This window comes from Hordeum vulgare, chromosome 2H (genome assembly GCF_904849725.1).
Source record: "Hordeum vulgare subsp. vulgare chromosome 2H, MorexV3_pseudomolecules_assembly, whole genome shotgun sequence".
Lineage (NCBI taxonomy): Eukaryota > Viridiplantae > Streptophyta > Magnoliopsida > Poales > Poaceae > Hordeum > Hordeum vulgare.
The window spans coordinates 530,253,280-530,269,998 of NC_058519.1; the positions used below are offsets into that span (position 1 = coordinate 530,253,280).

The window sequence follows — 16,719 nt, forward strand, 5'->3', positions numbered from 1 at the left end:
TGTGAACAAATCTGAAATTTTAAAAAGGAGACGATAAATGCAACTACAACAGCGGCCAGTCGCCCAATCAGCCGGAATCAGATAGATCTAAATATCAAATGACCAGGGACCAAGGGACGAGGGCGAGACGAGACGAAGATCGACAAGACTTTTTCTGCCCACTTTTCAACAGATACGAGGCACCACCACAATCAAGAGTTTCCTACCAGCCGCCACTGCTTTTCTGTAGCCACTAGCTACGATCCCAATCCTCTAGCGATTAAGTTTTTTTTTCCGAAAAAAAGTTTTTTTTTGAGACATCTTGTAGCGATAAGTAGGACGAGCAGTTGAGAAGATCGATCCCGTTCTCTCTTCTTTTTTTTTTTTTTTGAAGAATTAGATCGATCATGTTCTGGATCCCGTTTTAACGCTCGTCGCTCGATGGCCTCATTGCCTCGAGTCTGGCCCACTCCAGCACCAGCGGCCCACTAACTCTCAGACTTTCATTTTTAATACTAGGCCTATGTACATGGATCCAAAGAAGTACGGTAGTAACTCAACACGGTATAATAACGCCACGTGAACAAATTAACGAGTGAGTGTGCAGTCTCCACCGAAACAGAGAAGGAGCAAAACATGTTCTGCGCTCCGCCGCAAGCGCTGCGTCCGTCGCGGCCGCTCTTGCCCCCACCGCGATGCTCCGGCAGCACGCAGTCGTCACCGTCCTCTGCCGGGAACATCCGGCGGCAGGTGCTCCAGCCGGAGGGCCGCGCGAAGCTGGACCCGCGCTCCGACCGCGACTTCTACGCGTTCCCGCGCCTCGTCAAGCACGTCGACGACGGCTTCCTCGCCACGCTCACCGACCTCTACCGGGAGAGGCTGCGGCCGGAGTCGGACGTGCTGGACCTCATGAGCTCCTGGGTGAGCCACTTGCCCCCGGACACGCGGTTCCGGCGGGTCGTCGGCCACGGGCTCAACGCGCAGGAGCTGGCCAAGAACCCGCGCCTCGACTACTTCTTCGTCAGCGACCTCAACCGGGAGCAGCGGCTCGAGCTCGACAGCGCCTCCTTCGACGCCGTGCTCTGCACCGTGAGCGTGCAGTACCTGCAGTCGCCTGAACAAGTATGTGCCATCCATCCACCACCGTGTCTTCTTCTTAACTTCTTATCTTCTTCTTCTTCTCTCCACCACACGATTTGATTTGATACTCCTAGTACCGGGACGGAGCTCATATGCTGAGTGGCACACCACAGGTTTTTGCGGAGATCTACCGGGTGCTGAAGCCTGGCGGGGTGTGCATCGTGAGCTTCAGCAACCGGATGTTCTACGAGAAGGCGATCGGCGCGTGGCGGGAGGGGTCCGCCTACAGCCGCGTCCAGCTCGTGACGCAGTACTTCCAGTGCATCGAAGGGTTCACGCAGCCGGAGGTGGTCAGGAGGCTGCCGCCCTCGGACGCCGGCGGCAAGTCGGGCTCGTCGTCGCCGCTGGAGGCCCTGATGAGGCTGTTCGGGCAGGCCAACTCCGACCCGTTTTACGCCGTCATCTCGTACAGAAACTTCAAGCCCATGTGAAATTCTTCGGTTCGCCCTTCGCAGCGTCTACTACGTATAGAAACGCCAAGAGCAAGAAAACATATGCCGAAATTTGTTGTGCAATACATACGTGAGACGTGAGAACTCGTGCGTTTCTCTGAGAATCCAACATTAACTCGTATACTGTACACGTACGAGTCGATCATATAAGCCACCCACCCAACACCGTGTAGTCCGTCGATACATCAGCGCGTAACTACGACGAGTTATCAAATCAGGAGGAGCAGCATGATCCGTCCGACGATGGCGTGGGAGAAAGCGGTGCGGAGATTCGCGAAGGGGGAGAAGGAATTAACCGAGGGGGCAGAGACGCTGCGGCTGGCCGCCGCCGCCGTCACGGAGGCGGACCTTGCGGCGGGGAAGCTGGTGCCCACGAGGGAGTTCCCCGCCGTGACCGCGCAGGCTGAGGAGACCGCCCTCCGGCTGCTCGACAGGGCGGCGAAGGAGGCGGAGGACGCGGAGCACACGGCCGCGGCGTTCGTGGGCAGGCCGGGCGCCAAGCATCTCGTCGAGCCGCTCCGCACGCACGCCGCGTCAATCGCGAGGCTGAGGACGCAGGCCGCAGAGTTCGCCGCTTTCACGCGCCGGATGGCCTCGCTGCCGGACGCGGAGGAGCTCGAGAGCTCGGAGTCAAGATCGCCACAAGTTTCGACGGCGGGACGCAGGGAACCGAGAACAAGGAAGCCCAACGCCAGATACTTCGGGGCCGACTGGAGCTCCTGAGCACGCCGGCCCGTCATCGGACGCTTCAACACTATTACAACAGATTTCAACCGATCTACAAGTACCAGAATACGAGATAATGCCGTTTGTTACTTTTGTGTTCAAGGTTCAAACTAGATTATCGGCCGTTTGTTACTTTTGTGTGTTAAATGTTCAAACTAGATTATCGGTCGATTTCAGATGACGTAAACACCTATATATATAGCTTGGGAACAGCGATACGTTCGTTGCACATGTTTGACCTACCCTACCATGTACTCTTTTCATTCCTTTATGAAGGTGTACAATTTTCAGTACGGTGATCAAAGTACATAATTATAGTGGTGTTAGAACAAAATTACCCTTGAGAAATTTATAGGTTAGTGGAAACTAAATCAATGAGTCTCGAAAAATAAGAGATACACACAATCGAGAGAGAGATAGTTTTCTTTTTTGATACAATTAGAGATACATACAATCATATGAGAGATACTTTCCTTTTTGTGGTGGGCTAATAAGGGAATTACAAGGATTTACAAAAAATGCACCTTACATTGTGGAGTTTTATCAAAAAACATATACACCTTATATAAAGGAATGGAGGGAGTACTTATCAGAGATATCAATATGATGTATATAGATATATTAAGTGTACATTAACTTATTTTGCTTCATATGTAGTCTATATTAAAATTTCTAAAAGGTCTTATATTTATTAAAATTTCTAAAATGTCTTCAAGGGAGTAGCAGTCAAATTCTAATGCTGCACCGTCATCTCGAAGTTGAGAAATTGCACCTGAACTGAACATAAACAACAAATCATGCCGTAAGAAGGCCACACAAATGCTAGCGGTTTTCAAACTTATCACACACAACACGTATTCACATATTCTAAGCAACATCGACCAACGATAATAAGCATTACAAAACCAAACGATCTAAAAGTAAAACATCAGACGCCACATTGGTACTGTAGATCAGAAGATATTAGACACTCGTATATACACACACATTTAGAGATCCAGAGCGAAGGATCTCATCTCAGTTGTCTTGCAGCTGAGCAGAGCGGCTGGTCAGAGGGACGTATCGGACAGAGGCATCATTGCGGACGCTGGTGGATCCGTTGGCGCTCTTGTCGATCACCTGCAGGTCCTGAGAGTATGTGCCGACGGGTATGACCATGCGCCCGCCAGGCTTCAGCTGCTCCAGCAGCGGCCGAGGGATCTCAGGTGCCGCCGCTCCCACATGAATAGCGTCGTATGGCGCCGCATCCGGCCAGCCAAGCCTTCCATCTGTGGTTTTGAGAAATTGCATTAAGGCAACTTAAGCTCCAAATGTTTTGGACTTCCATAGCCATATTTGCTTTATCATAGTATGCATATGAGCAATATCAAAAGATGAATACAACAACTGGAGAGTGAATTCTAGTGGATATATAAGGATGTGTGCAAATTGAATTTTCTTGACGCACTGAATTGCTCAACACACAATACTCGCATCCACTAGCATACCTGAAACATGAAAAGAGAGTGAACCGTCCTTCAGCAGTTTAGCTGCAGCACTCCGTTCTACATTTTCAGTAGAGGCAGCAACAAGTTCAGGAATATGTTCAATCCCCACTGCACGACCTTCTGGCCCGACCATCATTGCAAAACAAGCTGTCAAGTAGCCACTGCCTATGACAGGAATACACCAAGATGGCAGTAGTATACAAAATGTTAGTCGAATATTAACAAATGTGTTCATACAGTACTATCTGAAGGCACTAACAGAGAGTGGCAGCGTATCAGGCTGCCGGCAACAAACCTGATCCAACGTCTAGAGCATGCATGCCTGGCTGTAAGTGATCTTTCAACAGTTCTAAGCAGGTTGCATGCATGTGAGGAGCAGATATTGTTGCATTGTAACCAATAGGCATAGGACTGTCAATGTAAGGGGTAAAGCCCTCTGGTACAAATAAGGCTCTGTCGATAGTTTCCATAACTTCTGCCACTTTATCCGTTCGAACGACACCATACTGCTTCAGGTATTCAACCAGAGCGTTGTTCTTTTCCAGCGATCCTTCAGTCCAAAATTGCTGCAAGTTAAACAACAGATGCTGAGATGTATCCCTCATAGGTAAACTCCGGTACTTGGAGTCACTGAGCAGCAACGATTATGTGCTTCACCCAAACATTCAGTGTGCCAAAAATATATGATGATCGCAGATTTCGTTACATTGATAAATCATAACACTGTAATTGGCCTTTCCGAAAAGAAGTTTGTGGGCACATAATTCCTAGTTTCTGCAACAGATAAGCTACCTTCACAGCATAGTTAGGTTCAGATTTAACCTATATTTTCACACTCAAGGTGCCACACTTGCAGAAGATGGCTAACATGAATGAATTTCAGCACCAACTGCTAAAAAAAATCGGCACCATGGCTTCACTCATCGCTGGACCTGCTATTCACCACCATATTCTTGTGCTCTCCAGCGCTCAGAATCATAATCGCTCTCCTTTACCGCTCTACAAGACTAAAATCCACCGATCAGCTAGCCCTCCTGATTTCCAAATCCCAAATCTCTGTCGAGTCTAGACGTTCAACTCAGCTCCCCTAGATCGGCTTCAACTCGAGGGCGCAATTTATTGATTAATCATAGTACAATTTTGCCGCAGCAATCGCCAAAGATACAAAAGAGGGGGAGGGGGGGGAGTAGGGTAGGGCGTCGTGTGTGCAGCTACGTACCGCCATCCAGTGGTACGGGGAGCAGCGCCGAAGCTGCGGCGGCCTCGGGGGCGCGGGCGCGGCGAGGAGGTGGTGGAGGAACCGGCGGCGGGCGGCCGTGGAGGGTGACAGGAAGCGGGACGACGACGGGTAGCCAGAGGCGGACGCAGCGGCGGCGACGGACATGGCGCTGGCGCGTCGACTTCCGCTATAAGACGGGAGAAGTGCGCGAGGCGAACAGGTGTGCAGAGCTCGGCCGCCGTGGCGGTGCGGGGGAGCCTCGTCTCGACAGGTGGTCTCGCCGCCGATCTTTCCAGTCCTGGAGTGGCTGCGCCGTACGTGTCCAGAGACCACCACTCTTTTCTTTCACAGGCCAGTCACGCGTAGCGCGTGCTCTGCTGATCGCAGCGCGGAGGATTTCACGAGGCCAGTAAAATTCCACGGGAAATTGCACGAAATTGGCTCCAGACTTGTGGAATAAAAATCCACAGGATTTTACAGGCTTGTGAATCAGGGCAGCAGTGCCATTTAAAAAAACTGGTTTGGTTTGTTAGGGTGACTTAGCAAGCATGGAGAAGCTTACACAAACAACATTCTCGTTACTGCGGTACAAGATTATGGATTGCTTGAGGCAATTTGGCTATCCATCTGTGTGTCCGAGACAGGTACCAAGAAGGGTAGCTAGAAGTCCAGAAGAAGCTGTGGCAAGACTCGCTCCAGGTGGGTGGGCTCGATTGTGGTCGTCCCCTCTGCTTCAGCGATAATAGCACAGCGCTGGACAGCCTCTGCAAGAAAGAATTCAGAGTTTAATTACATATATAAGTGGGATCTTCTAATGTTACTTCCTAGTATTATTAGCATCAGGTACTGTGATATTTTACGTCAATACACAGACCTGCGACAAACATCCGAAGAAGTTCGCAGCTCACTTGCAGTGCACTTGCATTCGCTGCAGAAATTGAACAAACAAAGCATCTTCAACATCGTGCAGGGAGGCTTCAATAGGAAATCCTTTTTACATTTGTTTGAGTTATCCAAAGGAACCTAAGGGCAGAAATTCATTTGTTTTCCGTTTTTTTTTTCATTTTTTGATCAAGGGGTTGATGAGCAATCGAACTGTGATCAAGATAAATGCGTCAATATGAACACAGTATGGGTAAAAACTGGCATAGATAGCTGCAACATCCGCGAAAAATGTGGCAACTTAGACAGCTAAATCGGACTAGGAAGTACCAAAGCATTCCTTCAGTTCAATTTGCAGGTGCACGCAGAATCGACAGTCCACAGTGTTACTAGTGAACTTCCAAGAACAAAGCATTGTTTATCATGTTAGAAAACATCATTTACCAGAGGTACTCTTGTTCCTCCTCGACGTCTCCGCAGCAGGCTGCCAATTAAAAACGGAAGCATTCTCATCGGATATACCATAGCAAAATGAAAAAAGGAAACAGAACAGTTGTGGGAGGGTTGGGGGGTAAAGAGGAACAGAAAAATGAAGCATCTGAGATTAGATTGGACCGCGGACGGAGTCACCTCGATGTCTACGGCCTCGTCCACGACGACGTCCCTGTCGGTCCGCCGGCTCCACACGAGCTTGAATATCGCGCGGATCAGATCCTGCTCAGGCCCCGACGGCGCTTCAAATCCAACATCCGGACGAACAAAAGGCCCGGAGAAAAGGGCACATCTGATGGAGGAATTGAAGAGACGATGAGCTCACCGGATGGAAGGTCTCGTCGCGTTCCTCGCGCGTCTCTTCGTCGTCCATGGCGACTCGCGGTTTCACAAGAGCGGCAGATGCAAGAAGGTGGGCGGGATGAGGGGGGCGATTTAGGGCGAAGGCGCGGGAAGGGTTTCATTACTGGGCCTACATGGGCCGTTTCTTAAGCGTTCCTATGGGAGAACGAAGCCTAACATCATCTCCAACAAACCCACGGTAGCTCCGCGACAATTCATGAGCTCCGCGATCTTGCGTGGGAGAGTGCGCCGGTGGTTCTTTGTGTTGTGGAGACATAAATATCTAAGAACCGTATGGAGGGATTGACAAGAACCTTGGGGTATGATTGTGCATATGGAGTTGGTAGTTCACGGAGAAGCGGCGGGTTGTGTATGTACTGGAGGAAACCTCTTATGCTGCAGCTACGTAACTTTTCTAAGTATCACATCGATATGGTGGTCACTGAGAATGGGAGAGAGCCATGGCGATTAACCTGTTGGTATGCGGAGGCAAATAGAAGCATGCGATATAAAACTTGGGAGATGATGCGGTTCCTGAAGGCGGATAGCGACCTCCCGTGGGTGTGCATCGGGGATTTTAACGAGGTCCTTAGAAGGGGAGAGCAGTCTGGACCAAACGAGCGCGAAATGGGGCAGATCAATGCCTTCAGAGAGGCGGTGGATGTATGCCAGCTAGGCGACTTGGGGTATACTGGACTTGATTGGACCTTCGAACGGAAAGTGCAGAATGGGGCAACTTGCAGAGTGAGACTCGACAGAGCTATGGCGACGGTGGAGTGGAGCTCAATGTTTCCTTTGGCTTCGGTACGACACCTTCGTGCAGTCAAATCAGATCACTCCCCTATTCTCCTTCTTAATAGCATGTAGGCGCACAACCAGCGAATTGGCAAGGGAAGGCCGTTTCGATATGAACTGATGTGGGAAAGGCATGAAGGTTTCCAGGCTAAAGTCCAGGAAGCATGGACGGCTACGACAGCTACGTCAGCGAAGGACATTGGAGATAAGCTGCAGCTATTGGCGGCAACTCTGAGCGGCTGGGGATCCACCACATTTGGTGTTGTACGCACAGAACTCAGGAAGCTGCGATCCAGGCTTGGCGAATTGCGAGAGAACCCGCATCGAGTAGCAGCCTCACGAGAGGAAGCTAAAGTGGAGGATAGGATCATTGAGCTGTGGTTCAGATAAGAGGTCATGTGGCATCAGCGTGCATGGATACAGTGGCTGCTAGAAGGGGATCAGAACACATTTTTTTTTCATCAGAAGGTGTCGAATAGGAGGAAGAAGAATCGTACTGTGAGCTTGGCACGTCCTGATGGATATATCTGCGATGAGCCGGTTGAACTTCAGCAAATGGCAATCCAGTTCTATGAGAACCTGTCTGCATCTGAACGAAGAGGTGATGTCTCATGTACCTTGTAAGGTCACAAACCCCATGAATGAGATGTTATCAAAAGATATAAATGAAGGAGAGGTGAAATGTGCCTTGTTTCAAATGTACCCCACCAAGGCCCCTGGACCTGATGGTTTCCCGGCTCATTTCTTCCAGAAATAATGGCATTTGTGCGGCGACGAAGTGACCAAGGTTGTGATTCGAGTGTTGAAAGGAGAAGACTCCCTTCAAGAGATCAATAGGACGTTCATTGTTATTATCCCTAAGGTACAAAACCCCACACTACTATCTCAGTTTCGGCCTATCAAGTTGTGCAATGTGATTTTTAAAATTGCATCCAAAGTACTAGCTAACCGACTGAAGCAGATTCTCCCGAAAATTATCTCTGAAGAACAATCGACGTTTGTGCCTGGTCACTTAATCACTCATAATTTCATTACGGCATACGAATGCCTCCATTTCATGAAGAATAATAGGAGTAAGAAGAATGGGCATTGTGCGGTCAAGCTTGATATGATGAAAGCTTATGATCGAGTTGAATGGGTTTATCTCGAGGCCATTATGAAGAAATTGGGCTTTTGTGATATGTTTGTGCGTCAGATCATGAGAGGGGTTACTTCGATGTCGTTCTCTCTAGTTTTTAACGGATTGCAAACAGATGAGTTCAAGCCATCCAGAGGCATCAGGCAGGGGGATCCGATCTCTCCCTATTTGTTCTTACTAGCGGCTGAGGGTCCCTCTTGTATGCTCCACCAAGCAAGCAGTGTAGGGGCTTTTGAGGGTATTCAGATTGCTACTTCGGCATCTAAGGTAAATCACCTTTTGTTTGCGGACGACTGCCTGCTATTCAGCAAAACCACTCCCAAGAACGCCTTGAAATTGAAGGATATCCTAACCATGTACTGCCAAGCATCTGGGCAACAAATAAACAACGAGAAATCCTCTATTTATTCTGGGAAGGGATGTCCGACTGTGCAACGAGAAGTGCTAAAGGAAATTCTTCAAATCCAGAAGGAGACCATATGTGAACGATATCTGGGGCTACCATCGGATGTGGGACAAGCGAAGAATGGTGTTTTCTCATACCTAAACGATAGGGTTTGGAAGAACATTCAAGGATGGATGGAGAAGTGTTTGGCGGGTAGCGGCAAGGAGGTGCTTATAAAATCGGTGGTGCGGGCTATACCAACTTACTCCATGGCTCTTTTCAAACTACCACGGGGCTTATGCCAACATATAACGTTTATGATTCGGAAATTCTGGTGGGGCTGCAAGGCGGGGGAGAGGAAAACGGCTTGGGTATCTTGGGAGACCATGTGTATGCCGAAGTACAAAGGGGGACTGGGCTTTCGCGATATGGAGATCTCCAACCTGGCACTGATCGCCAAGCAGGTTTGGAGAGTGCTTATTGAACCCAATACAATGAGCGCGAGGATACTCAAGGCTGTGTACTTCCCCTCCACCGATATTCTTTCCTCCCAATTGGGATCACGACCATCGCAGGTTTGGCGTGCACTCTGCGAAGGAAGGGATATCTTGTGCACAGGTCTGATCAAGCGGATTGGGAATGGTGAGAACACACATATCTGGAATGACAATTGGCTACCACGAGACCATTGTATGCGCCCTCTTGGTGTGATCTCTCCAAATCCCCCGGAGAAAGTTGCTGACTTGATATCACATGTGGATCGATGCTGGGACGAACAGGTACTGGCAGAACACATGCTCCCGATGGATGCAGATATAGTGCGCCAAATTCCTCTTAGTCATACTCCTCAAGAGGACTTCTATGCTTGGCATTATGAGAAATCGGGCCTGTTCTCGGTGCGATCGTGCTACAGAATGGTAATGACGACAAAACTTAGGCGCGAGAGATGGCTCAATATTGCCCAGGAGGATAGCAACTGGAAGAAGCTGTGGGGGATTAAGGTCCCGGCCAAGCTTCGAATCTTCGCATGGCGCCTGGCTCGTGCGTCTTTGCCAACGGGACAAGAGAGGGTGAGACGCCATATGACGGAGGACGCATCATGCCCGATCTGTCAGTTAGAGTATGATAGCTGGAGACATGCATTGCTAGACTGTGACATGGCTAGAAGTGTTTGGTCCCTGCGTGATGACGATGATGACTCTTTGTTGCCAGTGTATGGGGATGAGACGACTGATCCGAGGCTCTGGCTACATGGGCTATGCAATACACTAAGCACAGATTGTTTCGTCGCTGTTCTTACTACACTTTGGGTGATCTGGTGGGCACGGCGCAAGGCGATCCACGAGAAGGAATTCCAAAGCCCGCTGTCGACACACTTATTCATCGAGCGCTATCTGCAAGAACTAAGAGGATTACCAGACATTTAGTGTAGCACCAGGAGGACGGAAAACACACCAGCTCCACGTTGGATTCCACCCGCTATTAGAGAGACTAAGCTGAATGTGGATGGAGCTGTGGCCAAGTCATCTAACGTCGGGGCGGTGGGTGTCATATGTCGCAGTGCACACGGAGTGTTTATTGGGGCTTCAGCGACAGTCCTACAAGGAGTGATAGAACCAGCAGTTATCGAGGCCCATGCATGCAGAGAAGCAATAGCACTGGCGGAAGATTTGATGATCACCAAAGTTTGCATAGCATCTGACTGTCTGAGAGTCGTTAATGATCTGAAGAGCCAAGTGCACCGGGGAGAATACGGCATGATCTTAAATAATATTCAACAGAGGAAGTCCAGTTTTATCAGTTGTAATTTTGTTCATGAGCATCGTGATAGTAACAGTGAGGCACATAAACTAGCAAGGATGGCTACTACCCTAGGTCTAGGCTGTCATCTTTGGTTTGATTGTCCTCCTAACAACCTATGTATCCCCCAAAACATTATGAGTTGAATAAAGTGGGTTGTCAATAAAAAAACATACCCACGGTAGCCCTGCACGTTAAATTTTATTTATAACATTGAAGCAACGTTTTAACGGACAGGACTGGTGTTATGCTTTGTCAGAAGCGCTATAATATTATGCATCGCAGGTAGCATTTCAACATGCACGTTAAATTTCAAAGCGCGTCCAACGAAAACAATATTTTCCACTCAAATATAGAATAAAAATATCAAACATACACAAAATTAACCAATAATAAAAAATTAATTATTATTACAACTCAAATAAATTGTTTATCTTTAATACAACAAATATTTCATGAGTAATATAACAAATAATTCATCAACAATACAACAAATAGTCAACAATACAACAAATATACAACACCAAACTAGTTTTGTTGCTCATTTCATGACCATCACTCCTTGACTAGATCATTTTGAACCCTCATCATGTGTTTTCGGCATTTCAAATGACATGATAGGAGGCAACAAAGGGGGTCACCCTCACAGTCCTCCTCTGCACTCGCACAAGATGTCACATCAACTCATACTGAGAATAGTCTAAATCTTGCCCACGCTCATTCTTGATAATCATGTTATGCATGACCATACAAGCGTTCATGATGTAACAAAGGATTTTTATCCCAAAATTGAGTCAGTCCTCTCGTAATAGCAAATTAGGCTTGCAAAATCCCAACAACTCTCTCCACATATTTCCAACTGTTGATAGAGCATTGTAGAAATCAAGTTTTTTCTTACCTTGTGGTGCCTTCAACGACTTCACAAATGTTTGTCACCTTAGTTAGATGACATCCACAATATATCATCCATAGTTGTATGTATGGTCATTTGTTATAAACTCCATCGATGAAGTTTTGCCATTTGCAATCTTATTCATCGGTGATGACTCTTGAAGAACATTGATGTCACTTCAAGATCCGGTCATTCCGAAAAAAACAAGCCAAATCAAAGTCTCATGATTGGCCACCGCTTCAAGGATTATAGAAAGCCTTTTTGTGACCGTGGAATTGTCCATGCCATGTCGAAGGACATTTATTCCAACTCAGATGCATGCAATCCATTGAGCTAAGCATAAGAGGGACCCCGTGAGCTTTGTTCACCTCCAAAAGCCTTGCGATGTCTTCATCATTGAGAGCTCTCAAATTTTTCAGACCAAACACTTGCACAATTTCAACTGCAAGTGCTTCACACACATGATGGTTTAACTCTCACCCATAGATTACCAAACAGCTAGCTTGGTAAGCTACCAACAAAAACTTGCAATCAATAAAAAAAACTCTCACCCATAGACAAGTGGTCAACAACTAGATCCGTCGGAATACCGTATGCCAACATACGCATCCCAAAGGTCACCTTTTTGAAGGTGTTATGCCTGAGTTCTCCGGTGGCATTCCTCCTTTGCTAAAAAAAACGATCATGCCTCGCCAATTTTTTGCAGTGTGTTTGAATAACCCGATGCTCATCCTAAAACAGCGCCGAAAGTAGGACTCAGGGTATGTGGAATTCTCCATAAAATAATTCCTTATCAGTCTTGTTGTGAGCATCGATAATTTCCCTCCATAATTTCTGACGACCGAAAATCGAACCACCGTGTTTCGAGTTTTTATTGACGTGTATAGCTAGGATCACCGAGACGTGCTCCTCCTTTTGAAGATCAAATTCTTCACTGGAAGAATCGTAGGACGAACTCATCTACAAACTTGAATTTAAACTAATTTAGAAGTACAAATAACATGCACCAAACACGTCTAGAAATTTAAAGTTTGAAGCAATGTATATCTTGCAAGTGTTTTGACAAACACCTTGTGGGCGTCGAGCTGTAAATGACCGATGAACGTTGTTCGTTGGAGGAACGACACGCTCAAGTGGCGGCGACGAGGGGAGAAGGTAGAGGAAGCAGGGGGAAGCGGCGGCGCACCGGGGAGAGGCGAGGGAAGCATCGATGGTTGGTACGGGCGGAGGCGCCAGGGTAACGAGGTTTCAGATCCAACGGTTGGTGATATTCGCGAGCACAATATGATTGTCCAGCGCGCTGGAGCAGACGCACCAAATAAGTCGCCCACAATGCACGTGTTTACCGTGCGCGGGTTATTGCACAACTGTTGAATTGCAATTTTTGGCAACGCCCTTAATAGTCGTTTTTCCAACACACGACTTATTTAGCACATCTGTTGTTGAAGATTGGGTTGGGTTAAAGTTTTCCTTTTGTTGTTTCAAAATAGGTCTGAATTAAAGTTAGAATGGGCTTCCTTGACTGCTTTTATATTAAAAAATGATAACTCTCGAACATTAGTAGACTAAAAAATGGTGAACGCTCGTTGGGAATACTAGACCAGCAAATGCCCCACAAACCGTTGGATCTAGCAAACGGATCTTGGCACCAGTGGAGTCGTCATGTCATATTTTATGAGTGGTGGCTCTAACTGGTGTTCTAGCAAGCATTTTTTTTCATTGGTTTTCCTAATTCACTCCCACCCTCGCACATCTCGCACATTCTCTCATTCCTCCCCAACCCCATGGTGATTCCCTTGAGGCGAAGCAACCGACGGAGGGGCACATTTTTCTGGCCGGAGCACCATTTGGAGGAGGAAGCCGACACTTAGTGACATCTTGATGGTAGCACACGAAGTGATAGGGTCAGGCGCGCAACAACCTCGAATAGCCACACCCCGTTCCCTTTGCGGGAGGTCTGAGCATAGGGACATAGAAGTGGCGCCAAGATGCCCAATACACAACATTGACGACACCGATCACGACGTTCGACAGGTGCCATTGTCATCTGAGGTTGTCGAATCATATGGCACGCGGCCAACGAAGCACGCGGTTGGATGTGGCTGGGCGCCATGGCAGGACGCGGATCTCCACGCCTAGAACAAGGTCCGGGAGGATATAGTGCAGCGATGTCGGCGACTCTTTTCCGTTGTGATGCCTCCCTAACATTGGAGTTGTGGGAGTGCGAGGGCTTGAATAATGGGGACTAATGCGATTACATCGTACCGATGCCATCGAGATCTTCAAGCCCTCCTCTCCGCGCGCCCGCCCGTCTCTCTTAGTTTGTTTCAGTTTTTTAGGGATATGGCAATTTGGGGGGCCTTGGTAAATTGTTATATTTTTTTTATCATGGAAGATGATGATCTACTATGTTTGTATTTCTACTCAAAAGTTGAAACTATCTTCTTGATGAACTTTTCTACAATAAGTAAGGGAAATGACTCTTTCTATCAATGCATAACTTTGCACCTTTTTGTCCCCTTGTTCGAATCATATACACCAACTACCATGGTTAAATTGATGCCTATAGGCTTCTATCACAACGAGATCAGAATGAAATAGAATGTAATCTCAAATCTTAGCTAGATCACGACCACCATGTTCCTTCAAACAAAGAAAAAATACTAGACCTCTTGGACTCCCAAAGTAGGACCAGGCTTTACCTACTAGAAACACAGGAGATTATATATGATGTATACTTGTTGTCATAACTTGAGATGTGTATCTAGAACCTTTAAATTATCCAACCGCGTGCAAATTCATAAACTTTTGTTTTCTTCAAAACATGGCAATTTTTAATATTGTTTACCATGTGTTTGTATAGTTTTTGCCAAAGTTTTGCCATATTCAAAATTTTTAGTTATGTTCCATGGGAAAAATAAGATAAAGGGGTCTGCAAACCATTGCATTTTTTGTAATTGCCATGGCATTTTGGAAAAGTGGAAAAATTCACAAATATTGTGTACTCAAACACATGGCATTATTTCCTCAAAACACTACAAAGTTTGATATTTTCTCACATGTTCCAAAGACAATGTTTTGCCATTTGCATCCCTTAATTTCATACAAGTTTTTTCATGGTCTTCAATTGCTTTTAGCTATAAACTATATGCAGTAAACTTTTTTTCCATGGATACTTCTAAGTTCCATACAAAATACTAATAATAATTGTTCTCATAAAAAATATTGTTTCGACCATGTCAAATTTACCATAGTGACATTGATATTCCTACTTGTGGTTACCATGCCTATTTTACATTTTAAATATAATTTCAGAACTCATGTCAATTTGTATAATTTTTTGTAACGTTCATGTTCACACGACAAGTTCTTGAATTTTTTTTCCAAATATACCACCTTTTCTTAGGCAAGTTTTAGAGAAAACCCATTATGTTCACATAGAATTTTATAAAAAATCATTATTGGAATATCTATCTACAACATGACAATTTTATTTTGAAGAGCGTTGGTAATTTTATTATTAAGAGCACGTCAATTCTTTATATATATCGTGCTAAATTTATTTATAATGACATGTCAATTTTAAGATTAGAATCATGGCAATTTTATTTGTGTGATTTTACTTCATGACAAAGAAAATACAGAGCATGGCAATTTTAATATCCGTATCACGGCATTTTAATTTTTAATATCATGAAATTTTTACTGTCTCGATCATCGCAATTTCCTTTGATTTTTTAGCATTTTAAATTTTGAATCATTCTCATCGTAAAACTATACACTTGTTGCCATGGAGACTAATTTTTGTTGTCATGGAAAATCAAATTATAAAACAACGGCAAATTAAAATACATTTTTGTAATAGCAAAATCTGTTTATTTAGCACCATGGTAAATCTAATTACACCTTTTTTTGTTAATACACAAATTTGACATGTGGAATTTTATATAATGGCATTTTAGTTAAAATGTTGTTTTTGTTCACATGACAACTAGCAGTTTTGCTGTACATATATTTTCTTGTGTTTTAGTTGTGTGTTATATATGAAATCCTAGAGATTTCATAGTTTATATAACTTTTTTTAAACAAGTAGCAGTTTTTTTTTGTTCTGTAATTTGTTTTTCTGGGATGTACAATATATTTTTTAGATAAATGGACAATATATGATCAATTTGAACATGAAGGCATTTTTATTACGTACGCCATGGCATTTTTTAAATAATGATTACAAGTTAGGTCCAAATACAGGTTTTTAAGGTTTGGTAGTGCGCCATAGGAAAATAGGCATTTTTTTATGCCCAGTTTAAGGCTCGCATATGGTACGATAACTTTGGTCGTCGAGGGGGGAGTGGGGGGGGGGCGCTGTGTGGGGGATTTCCCTATACGATTTTGTTCACTCGATAGGAACGTTCCCAGGGAACGATTTGTTCGTGCTGTTGTGAGGTAGGTCGCAGAGGCAAAATTGGCATCACCCCTAAAAATGGTAAACCTATAATTTCTTACTCTTATATTCGTTATGAAAAAACTTGTCATCCTATTCATATGAAAATTCTGTTGGCTGAAAAGTCAAGTTGCCGTCCTCTTCCAGTTTTGAGATGCCAGTGAAGTATTTTCCAAGTTTCATCGGGGGTCCTGGTCGTAAAGTAGTTTGAACTTTGAAGGTAGTATCATTATCATCGCCCCGCCGGCAGCCATAAGTCATAACAACACTTGTTTCTAATCCTGTCATCAGTCTGCGTGGTTAGGCGTGTTGTTGATCACAGTTGGCGTGATTAAGCTGCTCCCTTAAATAGGTAGGCCACGACGGTCGGGAAAAGCGAGCACGACCAACATTACCATGACCATCGCCGATCGCTTTTGAAAGCAGAGTCTCTGCTCTGCTTCCGTTCTCTCCACATCACGAGCATATTTGCTCATTCAGAACCCCTTTGCGTTAACACGATTCCTTGTTTCTTCCATGGTCTAAACAGATGCATCTGCTAAAAAAATT

General features: G+C 45.7%; 3 protein-coding genes across 3 annotated transcripts; 1 reads left to right on the forward strand and 2 right to left on the reverse strand.

The window, feature by feature from the left end:
- Positions 1–434: 434 nt before the first annotated feature.
- On the forward strand, positions 435–1,692 carry LOC123430430. Its single transcript, XM_045114302.1, has 2 exons — positions 435–1,101; positions 1,233–1,692. Exons 1-2 carry the CDS (start codon positions 616–618, stop codon positions 1,548–1,550), a joined length of 804 nt encoding a protein of 267 aa, XP_044970237.1. The 5' UTR covers positions 435–615; the 3' UTR covers positions 1,551–1,692.
- A 1,408-nt stretch (positions 1,693–3,100) lies between these two features.
- Positions 3,101–5,382, reverse strand: LOC123427027 (protein-L-isoaspartate O-methyltransferase). The gene is made up of 4 exons (XM_045110958.1): positions 5,004–5,382; positions 4,080–4,350; positions 3,785–3,949; positions 3,101–3,565 (listed from the first exon to the last, which is right to left on the reverse strand). Exons 1-4 carry the CDS (start codon positions 5,166–5,168, stop codon positions 3,315–3,317), a joined length of 852 nt encoding a protein of 283 aa, XP_044966893.1. The 5' UTR covers positions 5,169–5,382; the 3' UTR covers positions 3,101–3,314.
- Positions 5,383–5,488: 106 nt separating this feature from the next.
- Positions 5,489–6,814, reverse strand: LOC123427029 (protein MHF2 homolog). The gene is made up of 5 exons (XM_045110959.1): positions 6,703–6,814; positions 6,516–6,599; positions 6,330–6,369; positions 5,878–5,931; positions 5,489–5,767 (listed from the first exon to the last, which is right to left on the reverse strand). The coding sequence occupies exons 1-5, from the start codon at positions 6,748–6,750 to the stop codon at positions 5,664–5,666; spliced, it is 330 nt and encodes a 109-aa protein (XP_044966894.1). The 5' UTR covers positions 6,751–6,814; the 3' UTR covers positions 5,489–5,663.
- Between the last annotated feature and the right edge of the window lie 9,905 nt (positions 6,815–16,719).